The sequence below is a fragment of the Labrus bergylta genome, chromosome 4, assembly GCF_963930695.1.
Source record: "Labrus bergylta chromosome 4, fLabBer1.1, whole genome shotgun sequence".
Lineage (NCBI taxonomy): Eukaryota > Metazoa > Chordata > Actinopteri > Labriformes > Labridae > Labrus > Labrus bergylta.
In genome coordinates this window covers 20,372,284-20,387,529 of record NC_089198.1, presented here as the reverse complement: position 1 = coordinate 20,387,529, position 15,246 = coordinate 20,372,284, and the positions used below count along the sequence as shown (strand labels likewise).

The window sequence follows — 15,246 nt, the reverse complement described above, 5'->3', positions numbered from 1 at the left end:
AAAGTTACAAGATGGAAAAAGATGGTGATTAAGGGTGAAAATGCTGCAATTCGGGATCTGAGAGAGGACACAAGGTCATGCAGAGTTTAAGGGAGAAGTAAAAGAATTGAGACCGTTACAACAACGGAGAGGTATATCAGAGAGCCGCATGATGTAATGGTAAAAGAGATGACAGAGGTTTGGAATATAGCTAACATGAGAATACAGCGATGATTAAATCTACCGTGAGAAAGGTGGGTTAGAAGGGAGAATGGGGGATTTGGTTCTTGGACGCTTTGCCAGGCCGGGTCGAACCAATACCAACCCCTTGATCTTCCAATCTCAGGTCCTGGGCTGAGCCGATGCCCCTTGGGACTGGCGTGCTTTGGGCCTGCTGGTCAGCAGATGTAGTGGCTCTGTCCCGATGCGGATATTACCAGGAGGACTGCCATTTCCCGTAGCCTTTTCATCTGGAGCTCAAGGGGTTGAGCAAGAACACTGCGGGGCAGGGTAGAGTTTGAGAGGAAGGAAAGAGAGGATCAGAGATAGCTTTGATTGAGCAGAACCATGGTCTGGTTTGCGGGTGGATGCTGGAGGAGTGAGTCACATTTTCACTTAGTTCTGCTGAGTCAGGTATTTGTTCTGTCATCGCATCATTGACTTACTGTAATACCTGTCTGGCAAAATCTGTAAATTAATCTCTGACTTTTTTGTTTTGTTACCTTTCAAATGGTTATGCAAAAATAACAATTACAGGTATAATTATGTGTTATTATGTATTATATGTTCTCCAACACATCTTTAACAATATTACCTTATCACATACAGTATATAAACCCCTTTCTGATGTTGAATGAGCTTAATCTGCCGCAGTTCTTCCTCTGTGGAACTACTTAACTCAAACAATGTAAAGTATTTTTAAAAAATGGTTAAACTTTGTGTAAATGAAATGTTCAGGACCGCCATGTTAAAGGAAGAACAAAAATAGATTTGCTTTGCTACACTGTTGTTTGTCTTTAGGTGTCAGTATGAGTTCAAAGTATTTTCTATTTAATGGCTCACTGAAATTTTCTTTCTTGTCTTCTGCTATCCTCTGTAAAACTATGTCTGGCATTTACCACTGGCTGTCCCTCATGACGGTGCTAGCTTAACCATCCACATTTAAAAGTTTAAACTTAGACTTTCTCAAAGCTAATGAAAACAACAAACGCAGATAACCTGCTACACTTTCAACTGGTCCTTCACTGCACTTTTTACACTGCTTTTGACTTCTAAATAATATTTACGTCAATAGTTTGACAGCATGCAGGTCAAGCAATTTCTTTTCTTCTCGAAATCTCTGTAGTTTATTCCGCTAACTGCACACTGCTCGTCTCCCTCAACATGTGCTTTGTAACGTCTCTCTTCCTGGTTTTACATTTCCCTCAAAACAAAGTGATCTCTGATTGGCTTAGAATACAGTTTCCCAGGAAAATGATTAGCTTGGGTAACAACACTTACACAAAATGAAAATACATTCAATGAGTAGACAGGAAGTTACAAATCACAGCAAAACAAAGGATTATGGGAAATGCAGTTTTTTTTTGTAGAATATACTCGTATATGAAATAAAATACTCTTTCAAAGAACCATATTTTGCAGGTCCCTACACATTTTTTTTCCATCGCACACATCAGCATTTGTGACCATTACATGCTAACACAACCATCCCTTAAAAAAGTCTTGACTCTTTCTTCTCTGTGGTCTAATCTTTCTTCCTAGCTTGGCACATTGTGCCCCGTGGTTTTTATGACACTTTCAGAGCATATTAGCTTGAAGGGCTCCCTAGGCGTGCGGTCATCAGAGAAGAATGGTTCTCATTAGCCATCATCATCATTTCCTTTCTAAACAGTATCAGTGAGGCCTTTATGATTAAGCCTCTCCAGTACACCTTTGGGAACCTGGGTTGGGAAACACCAAGAATTGCAGGTGTGATGACAGGTTATAAACTAAAGGAAGTGGTGAGGGTTTAGTACCTTAGAAGTCAGTGAAAACCATACATGGAATCAGCGATTTTGTATGGTTGCAATGAAGTTTATAGCAGAGGAACAAGGAATGCTAGTGACTCAGTGCTGTGATACCGTAGCCACATAAAAGACTTTACTACAGTTCCACAGAAGGAGCTGTTATTCACTAATCTAACAAGCAATCCTTACGACATGTGCAGGTTTCCAGGCAGTAAATGTCCTTTTAAAGATGGTTAAATGTGGTGTCCAGACGCATAAAATGTTCCTTTTTGAAAGCAGCTATTTTAATGGATATGGCTTGAATTTTATTGTGCACAAAACACTCCTGAACCCCAGTCAAGCATGGACTAGAATTTTTAAGTTATGATTGGGGCTAGATTTAATAAGAACTCAATGAATTTGTGGAAATATTTTGTTGCTGGCTACACACACTAACAGACAGTCCTACAGCTGAGGGGACTTAGTGATGGGCCTGGTTTATTTGGGCTGCTTTATTATTGCCCATACCCAGGCTTCTCTGTTGGGGGTTAAGATGTGGAATGGATGAAAGGAGAGGGAAGGGGGTGTCCGAGTGATCCCCTTGACTTTCTTGACTTGCCTGAAGCCTGGCCCTGGCCACCAACACAGAACTGGCATTCCTGCTGTAACACAACACTGAGCAAATAAAGGCAGACATTCCATTGATATTGAAAAATACAGTAGAAGGATAAGCAGGGATGAGTATGATCCTCTTTGTTTCAACTCAGCCTGGTATGCAGAGGAAAATACAGACAAGGCGCAGGAAAGAAGGAGTGAGCATGGAAGGACTCGGCCTTTTTAGGCAGGTACCAATATCTCAAACTCAAAAGATGCAAACTTTGGTTTTAACCCTGATCAGAGTATCTGCTTAACATAGCAGCAGTGCATTAGCATTGCATGAGAAGTCAGATAATGGAAACAGGTAGCAATGAGCCAGTTTTTCTATTGACTACCTGCAGTGCAAGGCTTTATATATGTGTAGGCATCAAAGAGACCTGCATGCAAGACTTTGCTTCATTAAAGGCCTATTCTATTGACCAGCAAAGAGAGTGACAAAGCCCTTCTCCCTTATCCATAATTGATGTGGCAATTAGAGCTGAACCTGTAACAGACTGTCAGGCCTAAGGGCTGGGAGGGGGGCTGCCCTCTTACTGCTTCAGCAGATTACAGATCAGATAGATAGGGGGCCACTGACAGCGTACTTAGTTCACCGTTCAGAGTAATTTAATTCTAACTGCAGCCAGTTATGCAACCAAGAGTTTACATCAAAGTATTTGACTCACCCCCTCAAAATCAAACATTTATAACATCACAGCGCAACTTTTCTTTTTTTTTTCTAACCCACACAGATTTCTGAAAACACTTTGAAGTTGAAAAGGGAGGCATCACTTAGATCAGTTTAATTCAGAGGAGACCGGTCACGTGGCGCAATACAAGGCCGCAAATATACTCTTTGCATCTTACTTTTTCATAAAACCGTTTCACTTGCTCACCAGCAGCAAACTCTACTGGGTCAAACCTGGTAGTTGATTCTCAAAAGTTATGGCAGTAGTGCACATAGAGAAACTGTGTCAGAACAGCTGTACACAGCTTTAGATTTCTGTACTCGAGGAAGGATCCATATGACATGTTGTGTCAATAGACACACCCTGACAGAGTGCTACCTGATGTGCTCTTCCTCCTGACGGTAATGGATTGCGATTGAAAGTGCACACATGCATTTGTGTTAGAGTGTGAGAAAAAAATAAAAATGAATACGAGTTTATCTCTGCAACCTTCACGCTTGTCTGTCTACAAGGACACCCTGACACCTGCCAGTGCAATGAGGCATCTGGTGTTTGAGTGTGTGCAGGTGTAGTGTCTGGTGTGTGTGACTGAAAACGGGTGTTTGCATCTGTGTGTGAGATCAATGAGATCTACTGGGCCTTTAAGTTCTCCTTTGCCAGGAGGCTGTATTCTACTCAGGATTCCCCTCCATCTTGAGGATTTGTCACATTGACTGGTGGGGGTCACTGTCCTCCCAGGGCCCCTTCTGCCTATTTGTTTCAGTGTTGGATGTGTTTGTGTGAGCGTGTAAAGGAGAGTAAATCTTAAGTCTTGCCAAGGGGCTTAATAGTCCAGTACAGCTAAGAATCGCACAGGGCAGATTCCTTTGGACAGATCCCTGCCCTGAAGTTGCCGTGCTATTTTTCCTGTTGCTAGGCTAGCTGAATGCTAACATGTGTACCCTACTGGTGCCCCAGTATTTTTGCCCCTTTAGCCCCTCAAATGGCCTGCCAGAGTCCCTGTACCGGTGTTGGATTCCCTTTAGAGGTTGCCTGTGAACCAGAGGGACAGTTCCCAGGGAACTCTGTGTGTGTTTGTGGACAAATTCAGTCTGTTTCTTTGAATACGAAATAGGGAGATTAGTTTGACGGGGGCAGCAGAGAGGAGCCCTAGCCTGACAAGGCACTACATAAAGAGTGAGTTCTGGACAAAAAAAGCAAGGAGATAGATGGCCACTAATGAACTATGTGAATGCATCCTTACCCTTCTCCACTCCCTCTAACCTTACCCTTCTTTGTAAGGAAGTGTGTGTAAAGAGAGATAAGAAAGCGTTGTGTGGGTGCTTTGGAAGGTCAATGTCTCTCTGTGAGACAGTGAAAGAAAAGCCTTAAAAAAAAAACATGTGGGTTAGCATTCTCTGGCTGTACCAAAAAAATGTCAGGACACCTGTGATCCATGGATTCAGCTTCAGTCACAGCTCAACATGCATTCAAGTTTTTAAGTAACAATGGCTGTGTTAATATGTGTTTTTAGTTCCTTCTGTTTAAGGATAGTTACCATAAATATTTTTTAATTCAAAATGGTTGCCAGCACTTAGCCTTACCTAACATTTCATTGGAATATGGACTCTTGTTGAAAATTGTTCAACATCTTTGTCTTTCTTCAACTGGGAAACATAAAGTCTTCTTTCAAAGGGATAGATGGCAGATACCAGGTTTCTGGCAATATGTCACACATCAGGTTGAATCATTCATAGGGGAATGGCCTGCCCCAGCTGGTGGTGACGACACAGACTAATGGTATCAATAACTTTTTACTGACTTTACTATATTAGAAAAATGGTGAGTTGGTGCCACTGCTTCTAAAACAGTATGATTAATATGCCAAGATTTGGTAAAACAGCAAATATGGTTTGATTTAATATAGAGGGTGGATAAACTAAGATGTCAAAGTATTGAACTTAATCTAGTTTGATCTAATCTAATCTAATCTAATCTGATTTTTAGGACTTGTGGCTCAATGTTCTCAGGTATTTCGAACTTAACACGGATTCTTCTTTAGTGGCTCAGAGTCAAACTTGAACACTCGGGGACTCAAGACTCAGACTGGAGGTTTATTGACTCAAATACAACACAGATTTATGCTAAAACCAAGCACTCACTGTAGGGAGCCCATCCACATATTGTATCAGTAAAAAATTCAAAAAGCATTTCAGTCAAGGGAGCAGAGTGAGTGATGTACGGTAAGTATTTATTAAAACAGATTGATTGTTAATTAAGCCCTGTCAGAAAGCCTTACGTGCTTAGAATCTTCATGAAGATATTGCTTTAAGAGGGTGTGCGCCCTGAGAATCATTGAGATTTATTGCCCATGGAGTCCAGACACTGGTGTTGGAGGAGATGTTGGTGACTTCTGCTTGTTTTGACAAATCTGATGAGGCTAATGTAACTGTGAAGACTGGGCCGAGATATGGAGTTAAATGGGACACAAGATAATCACATAATCATATATCACAACTGAGCTGAAGGCAGATCAATACAAAATATATATTGAACACAGGCTACTGTTAGCTGTAGCCAATGCCAAAACAAGTAACCTAAGAGTCTCTGTCGTCCATGAATGAAATGTCAACCCAGCCTAAATGTGGTCTAAAATTAATGTTTACTTTTAACACAGTAGAAAAACTATTACATGATTGAAAACAAAGTCATTTTAGCAAAAAGCTGTAAGTGATGGTGATGTCTGGGGTCACCAGAGTTTATGTGCATTCAAGCCAAGCCAAAAAAAAGTTGGGAACCACTGTAATAGACCATCAATAAGGGTCTTTTCAGTGTTATTGGCACACGAGAATAGCTTATATCTTATTTTGACATCAGGAAATTTTGAGTGAGCACGCACGAGAGGAGTGAATGCAGAATGGCACAAGAAATAAACAACAGGCCTAGCATGCAAAATAACATCTTCCTGACTGAACTTTCACCGGAGTTTCATATCCGTCTGTGTGTCAAAAGGTCTCGTCTTTTTATGAAACATTGCTGTGAGGCAGGTCAAATGGCCTTGTCAGAACCCAGGCCCCCTGACTTTACAAAGCTTTACAAACCCCCCTGCCCCCACTATCCCTTCATCCGTCTCCCATCGACTACGTGGCAGGAAGAAGACCTTCAAGGTCAAGGCAGGGGTGTGAGGGTAGAGAGAGGAAGATGGTGAGAATTAGGAGAAGGAGAGGCAACTGTCTGACCTCCATCACACACACTCCATGTTGCCATAAATCAAACCAACACGTTCGGACTGTTGTTATAATTGTACAGGCAGGCAGAGGAGAGAAAACTTCCACAGGTGCTTTAAAGCCTATGATACACAGGTCAAAATCTTCTATTTAGACATCTGTGTAGGGTTAAATAACACTTGAATTTGATCGAGATTAAATTGAGTAGAATACATGCTGTATTTGTTTGTATTGGCTAGAACTCAATGTTGAGGCTGGAAAAGTGGCTTTCTCATCCTGAAAGCATATTGTGTGACAACTTGCTAAGCCCCAGAATACAGGAGCATCATTTCTCATTGGACTCAAACTCTGCAGCTAGAGCTTTCTGTGGCTGTATTCTTGTCTGCAGCATTTATGATGCAAGGATGGAATGAGGCATGATATTAGGTAACAACAGAAGGAGGATTGTTTGAGAACAGATCACATCCTCACTTTGCATAGGTTTTAGGACTTAATCTGACACGGTGGCCCAGTCCTCACTTCCTCGCTCTCTCCCTCCCTCCCCCCAACCTCCCATCCCTACTTCCTGTTGGCTAAAATCTTGGGTCCTCCTCTTCTTCAGTTTTGCGGCCAGGCTTGTTGGAAGCAGCTGTTGCTGCTTTTTTGGCTCGTTAGCCAGCGGGAATTGGAGGCTCCTCCAAACATACAAACTGCCCAACTGGAGAGGCATTAGAGGCAAAGGACAACATGAACCATTTCTCACACACTTAGCAAGCCCAAAGGTCAACATGTTGGCTGAAGACAGAACATCCCTGTTGAAGAAGCAACATGCTGGGGCTGTCCTTCTTTAGAACAATAAAGACTGTCGGGTGCTCAGATGTACAAACTGACACAATTCCCCATGCTGGTAACTGTAAGAGTCTACTTAATCTGACTGATATTAATATGAGGCTGTGATAGAGCTGGAATTGTTATGCTCGCCTTTCTCTCGTTCTTTCTTCTCTGTGAGAAACTCTTCATCCTTAGATCTTTACTTTAGAAGCTCTCTTAAGTGCTCAGATGCTTTTTGAATAACTTTTATCTTTACCATGATCTAGTCTTTAACTTTAAGGGGAAATTTAGCTGCAGCGTGTTCCAGCTCCTCCAGCTGTATGTCACTGTGGCTGAAACTTTTCTCCCTTCTGTTTTCGTCATGGCCTGCTGCCACTCTCGACTCTTTCTGTGTTTTTTTTCCTTTGAATGATGAATTTTTTTTTCTGTGTAAGTCTTTGTTGCTTATCAAAAAGTTGTTCTCAGTCAGATCACATTTCCGGTGGAAAATATGTCATGATGTCACTGTTGGGGGAACAGCTCGTCAATGTGCTCTGCAATGCCTTGAACTTGCCTTAGCTGATTGATTCCACCTGCATTGATACGAGATGACTTATTTCCATAGTCATACTAAAAGCCAAGCTAACTGTTTTCCTCTTCTTACCATCTACGCCAATGTTCCCTTCCTCCCTCCATCCCATCGACTGTTTTCTGTCTCGCTTGTTCTCCTTTTTTTTATTCACCATATCTGTGGGATTTACACATGAGCCAGCTTATGAAGCACAGCTTAGCTGCTAACATTGTCTCATTATGACAACAACATTACATTCCTTTATCCTCCTGCCCTCCTGGTTTTCTGTCTCACTGTACCTGAAGTTGTTGGTTTCTTTCTAGGATAAATCTGTTTACACTAATTCTCTCAAGGGTTTTCTGCATGTTACTGTTTCTCTCTATTACTTCAATAACATAACATTTCAGATACTTTAAATAATACTACAATAAACTGTGCCATGGTGTAAAATGTAAAAAGTTCATAAATAACATTTTCAAACTATGTTATGATATTATCAAGCACATTTAAGTGTATGTTTGACAGAGCGGTAGGCCTACAGTATATACTGGATTCATAGATCCATGGATTCAAAGACTATTTATGAATTAATACTTCAAGATCTCCTCCAGTCACCTGTGAGACTGGCTGAATTTCATGTTGTTCTATTTGGCATTCTATTAAAGGTCCCATATTGTGCTTTTTCTGGTTTTATGTGCTCTTTAGTGTGTTTTCCAAGTGTCCTGTGCATGTTTAGGCACATCTATGTGCAAAAATTCAAAGTCCGCGGAAACGCGGCTTCTCCTACGTCCTCCTGTTAGCTGTAGCATTAGCCGCATGTAACGCTCGGCTCTAGCCCCCCTCGATAAACATTTGCCAGTGTGACGTCATTGTCAGTGTGAGATCACTGATCTAAGCCCATTGGCTCGTTGTGGCAAGCCCAGCAGCTCATGTTGCACGCCCGTTAACTTCTGTAGCACGCCCACGATATGCCGTAGCCTGCGGTAGCACAGTAGTGCTAAGGTGCTAATGTTTATGCTCCCCTCAGACAGAGCCAGTGGCTGCATTCCCAATATGGTAAAAGAGGCGGGACATTTCCGAGAACCGTGCTGAGCTACTGACCAATAACGACAGAGCGGATCGGCAGACCAATCAGAGCAGACTTGGCACACGTGGGGCTCTGCAGTGTGGGCTCAGCAGAGCGTAGCTGACGGACTCAGAGCGGAGAGGAAGCAAGGAGGAGCAGTACATGAAAACAGACACTTTTTTCAGACTTTAGCTATTGTGAACGTACAAAAGTAGGAACATAGATTAAATATACGAACCCCAAAAACGGCATAAAAATGGGCTCTTTAAGTTAAAGAGCTAGCATTAGCACTTAGCAGGGAGTGACTGATTAGTCTCCCCCAAAAAATAAAATAATAATAATTATTAAAAAATAAAAATCGATTTTTGGAAGTTATGTATCGTTTTTAAATCTTAGAAGAGAAGAAGCTCAATTTTTATATAATGGATTTATTTTGCCCACCTCTAATTCTCAAACAAGGTTAAACCAGACATGTTCCATGTCATGGACAAAAAGAGCTTAGAAATGGAAAATTATTTAAAATAACTAAATCCAGGTTCAAAACACAATTTGATCCTTGGCAAACGTGAGTGAGCTCTGTGTTTGTTTTGTTTGCCACTTTTCATGTTTTTTCTTAACATAAAAAAGTTTGAGCGATTTCCCATGTTGAACTTTTTTCCTGAAATTCTGTCAAAATATATACATTTTTAAAGATTTCATTTTGTGTCAAAGTAATTTCTCAAACACAAACATGACACATTGCCTTCTTATAGTCTTGCATAAACCCATAACTGTGTTGTAAAATGTAACTGCACCTGTCAGAGATAGAACTATTTTTGGACTGTTTTATTGTTCTTATTTTACAACAGCTGTTCATTTGTTCATAATACTGCCAAAAATGTCATCTTAAAGGATTGCTTCAATCTATTTATAAAGCATATTTTCTCTGCAGGAAATATTTCAAACTGATCTAACACAGCACTACTGCAACGACGCTCCATCCATTTAATGTTCTCTAGGCTCTAAGGAAACAACAGCAGCATATGAACACAACGTCAGACATGTTCTCAAATTCACTGTTGTGTAAAGTGGATTGTTCTCTGGTTAGGATTCATAATCACTTTGTGGGTCTTCCCAGGTTATTTGGAGTTAAATGTACACTTCTCTTTATAACTATATGTTCTTCTTTTGCCAGCTCCCAGCTTGTTGTACTCAATCAAAGCTCTTGTTTGTCTTTCCCTAAGAACAGATGATTACTTTCATGCATATTGTCTCTTAGCCTTTTGACTTTATGTATTTATGATATTAAACGCATCATATTTATTTCTATTTAAAGACCACAAGGCAACACCATGTCTTCCAAAACCCCTCTTCTCTGAAAAAGACACTTAAACTATCTGACGGTTCTGTTGTGTATGCAACAATTAGATTTTCTGGCAAAAACCTGCTGCTATAATTAGCCAGTTTGTTAGCCTGCAGTGCAGACGTATTAGTGTTGTGTTTGCCCATTCAGATGCTGTTTTCTGACATCTCCCTGATGAGATGCAGCCCATTTCCATTGAAACAATAACGGCAATCTGATTTGGGATAAATGATGTCTTTGTCTATTGTCTGCTGGAACAACAAAAACCATTGGCACGGGAAACACTTGTCTCTCTTGAGCCCGGCCTAGCCCTGCTCACACATGCAAACACATGAACGCAGACAAACCCAAGTGCACAGTAGGGATGGGTGGATATAAATGTATTCAAAACAATTTATTATTAGTTTAGTGCATTTCAACTGAGCCAAGTGTGACAGTAAAAGTATCCTTTCAAGTCAATGTTTAAAATAAGTGCTTTTATGTCAGTCAGAAATAATTTTACTCAGCTGTACAAATCATTCGCATTGAGTACCATTGCTTTTCACATGTTTCTTGGGTGTAATGCCTGGAAACTTATTAAACCCCTTGCTATCAAGGTGCTTGATGGCCAGGTGACCACACAAGGGTGTCTGTCACTGTATTTAATAAGAAAACGACTCCTACAAAGATCAGTTTATCAAAATACACTGGTGGAAACAATTGCAAACATGGCAAGTTTTTCTAACAACAAAATCTCAAAAATACATTTTTCCACTGGATTTTGGCGGCGATATTACTCTACTATTCTTTCCATATATGCTCCCCTCAATACATGTACAGAATATATCTTGGCAGTAAGTTAAACACCTTCCGTTCATCAAAACTCTGGAGACAGTCGTGAATTTGTCCATAGGTTTATTGACTACAAAAAGGGTGAAACTGAGAACAGACAAAAAAGCGAATCAGACAATATGCTTACTGTCATTATAAGTTGAATTACTATTCTTAGCCTTTTTTAACTTGCTTATTTTTACACATGTATTGCTTGGCAGCATTTTGCATCAAACTACGCAAAACATATTTTTTTAAATGACAAATAATAAATTGCAATGGAACATAAGGATATAAGATTACATTACATACCGACGATGCTACACATGGCGTAAGATGTATGCAGATGTCTGCGGATGGAAACAGGCAGTTGGACGATAGCTTATCTCCCAGCAATGTGACTGCACCTTCCGACCATGACTTTCTGTTTCCCCCTTGCTGCTTCTTCTTAAATGGACCACCCCTTATTATAGAAAACAATAACTCTATCTAGAAACACATTAGGAACTGAACGGTTACAGAACACCCTAATGTCTGTCTCTTTCTTTCTTTGTGTGTCCTTAGTAATCAGCTCTCTTTGATTTCAACTTGTGTCTTTCAAGGCTCACACAAGGCCTTTAGAGCCCCTAACCACTTCCCACTGCTACAAAAAATATATACAACACGTGTCTTTGATTTGTCTTTAACTTGGTGCAGGTTAACTGAAATTGAACTGTGTGTGATGCACTTTGCTACTTTGAGGGTAATTATCCATCCCTCTCCATTGATGTAAGTGGTCGGCTGGGTTGGGTTCAGTTGGGATCCATAAATAAGAGAGGAATGAAGAATGGGAGAGGAGCAGAAGGAATTCATTTCCTTTGAATTTTAGATAACACCGAGACACTGGGAGTTTATGAGAGGAGAAGCATTCAGAGGTGGGGTGATGAATCTGCATGAGGGTGGAAGTAATCAAGTTTGAAGAAGACTGGGAGAAACAGCAAGAGTGACATGAAGTCATCTTAAAGAAACGCTTTCGATTTCACTAATGCAAGCACATAGCTTTGAGCTGAACAGTAATACAGTGGCACTGTAAACATGTTGTTGACCTATTTTAAATCACTCTTGAAAATAAGGTTATCTTCAACCTAAGTAGCCACATATGTGCTTCTTCTTATACACATATGAACTCACTTTAACTGTAACAGACATGAGCATACATCAAGTTATGCCTGATTGTTTTTGAAAGTGCTTGTATCTAGGTGATGGGATTCCTGATTGGATAGTGATGAGCTTCGAATATACAATTCTACAAGCCTTAAGGACTCAGAACATTTAAGCAGATTAGCATGATTACTGTGATGAGCCAAACCATTTATCAATGCCTGTTTTTTTCCTCCCTCACCCCTCACCCCCACCCCCCAATCCTTCTCTCTCTCTCTCTCTCCCTGTTTCTCTTTCTCAAAGCACACACTGAAGTCTCCAGTGTAGGAAAACCCATTGGGAGACAGCCTGGAGGTCGCAGCCAACACGAGAACCCGTCCAAGCCCCCCTCAGTGAGGGTGATAGGGGGATCGCCGTCTGTCAGCTTGGGACGACCTTGGACCTTGGCACTGCTTTTTGCTGCACTTTTCTTGCAGTGGACCCTGTTTTAAAGCCAGCTTCCTCTAGCCATCACCCACCAAAAGTAGCCCTCTTAGGACTCACATACATGAACACAGACACTCATATCATATACAAATCACTTGTAGTACCCTTACTCCTGTCCTCAGCGCACATGAGTGGATGGTAATGATGGAATGATGGAGAAGACGAGGGAAAAACAAAACGGAGGTGGAAGAGAAGAGGACAACGCTGTGGGAGACTGTAGACGGGGGCTTTAGCAGGAACTCTTTGTCCTGCAGCATCACCAGTGTAGGTGTTTGCTTAAGCTAATCCAATGCACGCTCATCTACAGACAAGATTAGCCTGCTGCTTCTTCTGGGCTGCTTTGGAGCTGAATGTTCGTGTGTACGCACACACACACCAGTGCAGCCCTAGCCTATGTGGTTCACAGTGGGACTGGCTTATTCTGATTTCACTTAAAAAAATGTCTACATTTACATTTTTCGCATACAGTACAAATACAACTCGCTTTCTTTTTCTGCTGCTGGTTTTGACTTAAACCTTCAGGCTGAAAGCTTCAGCACGGCTACTGCACCCCCTTTGCCAGCCAGGCAGAAGAATTCAGCTCATTTGAAAACTGGACTCATTTTCTTTTGGAGGATTAAGGAATGCATGATAGATTGATAGATCAAGCCCAGGTGCCTGGCCCAGAACAGCAGATTTGATACACTCTAATGACTGTGTACCTTGGCAAGGATTAGAATGTAATGAGTTCACAGGTAGAGCACGCGCACACTTGCACGGCTGAACACATTGTGCAGACAAACTAGGTGTGTATAGTATGTAACTGTATATAGGTGGAAAGATTTGATGGAGTGCGTGCGGGTTCTGAATCAACAATAAGCTCTTAACTGATTGAGCAGAATGAAGATTTTTTTTTTTCTCTTTTCCCTGAGCTATGAATGGACTGTCCTTGTCTGCTTGATCTTCCATACAAAACAATGCAAAAAGAACCTGTAGAGGTTCCATTTCTTCAACAAATAAAGCAGGAATGCACATCATTCAATGAAAGCCTGTGACATATGAATACATTGGGACGAATTGTGTACATTGTTTATTTTACTAATGTTTATTGTGCATCAAGTTTTGTGTGTTCGCTCGTTAAATTGCACATTAATGCATGAACAACCTACCATGTTATCGAAATTGTGATGGTAGACTGAGGCCCTTCTCCGATAAGCAACAAAAGCTCATATACAGTCTTGACTTTTTTAGTTACAACTCAAATGATGTTTCTGAAGTTTAAAAACAAGCAGAAGGTTGGGGTGCTAAATCCAACACATTCAGATCAAAATGTAGCACACAAAAGAAATGAAGAATACTTTTACAAAGTTGGGTGCATCTGTTGTTTTATCAAGTCTATTAGCCTTTGAGTAAGTCCATATTTGGGAATTTATCACTTCTTGTGGAAAATAAGCTCTAATGTCTCTGCAGCGACTCTTAAGCTAACCATTCCCTGGAACTTATTGCTATAATGGCTTCTTCTGTGTACATGCTTTCTCCCTTTTCTAGATGAGGGTTAGATTTTCCTTACATTGGACTACCTGTGTGGATGGGGATGATTGCATGTTAAATGCTATGCAGATACAGTATTAAACCTGATAGTGCTTAAGAGGTACACAAACAGTATTAAGCTAAATAGGTCTTTACACTTACATGGGTCTATGTGCAGTAAAATACCTCTTCCATTAACTCACCTTTATTCTAGACAACTCCTCCTCTGCCAACTGAAAAGTCGCCGTTGACTCTACCTAGAAGTGGAAGAAGGATGACCTGTTTAACTCCCTGCAAATAAATATAATTATACATTCATTTTCAGCAGTGAGTTAATGATATAAATGATGTCAGCTATGTAAGGTTTTTGGGCAGTTTAAATGTCAAGTCGTGTGTTCTGTAACCATATTTGTTTAGTTGGTATGATTTCCTCAGTGTATGTTCTGTTGTTCATTGCACCTTTGGATCACCTACAACCCTTTGCCCTTGCATGTGTATAAATGTACATATTTTAAGTCACTTGTCATTTGTTTTGTGTCTCATTTCCTCTCTTCTGTATCAGTATATGGTACAGTGTAGCTGGGCTCTATTAAAGGTGCTCTGCTTTTGTTGCCTGTCTCAGTAGCCTCTCATTAAACAATGTCAGCCACATCAGATGTTTAACATATTAACACTTTAACACTTTAAGGTTGTTCTTGATACAGCACCAGTATCAAAAGTTCCTCTGATACAGCCTGAAATGTGAGATCCCATGATCAAAATTGAAACCAGTCTATGTGCCATTCTGATACCTGATATACTATTAGCACTGAAATAAATAAGATTTGTTTCACAGAAAATTCTTCTTCCACCACTCAAACTCTACTGATTTAAGGTCATCTGGAATGTGATACTGGCATAATACAGTGGCATGATAGTGGAGGATGTAACATCAATCTAAACTAAACTAAATAAAGCAGTTTATGCTCAAAAAAAAAAAAAAAATCTGTTTGTAGGGGCTGCAAGCCGTAGATCAACAGTAGATCAGCTTGTTGCTTG

General features: G+C 40.6%; 1 protein-coding gene across 2 annotated transcripts in view; it reads left to right on the top strand.

The window, feature by feature from the left end:
- LOC109995576 (glypican-5-like) overlaps window positions 1–14,819 on the top strand; it is a 96,218-nt gene extending 81,399 nt beyond the window's left edge. For both annotated transcript variants that reach the window (XM_065954022.1, XM_020649342.3), the window contains one exon: window positions 12,517–14,819. In XM_065954022.1, the coding sequence (XP_065810094.1) occupies window positions 12,517–12,704 (188 nt within the window). In that variant the 3' untranslated portion in view covers window positions 12,705–14,819. The remainder of the gene's footprint in view (window positions 1–12,516) is intronic.
- Window positions 14,820–15,246: the final 427 nt, after the last annotated feature.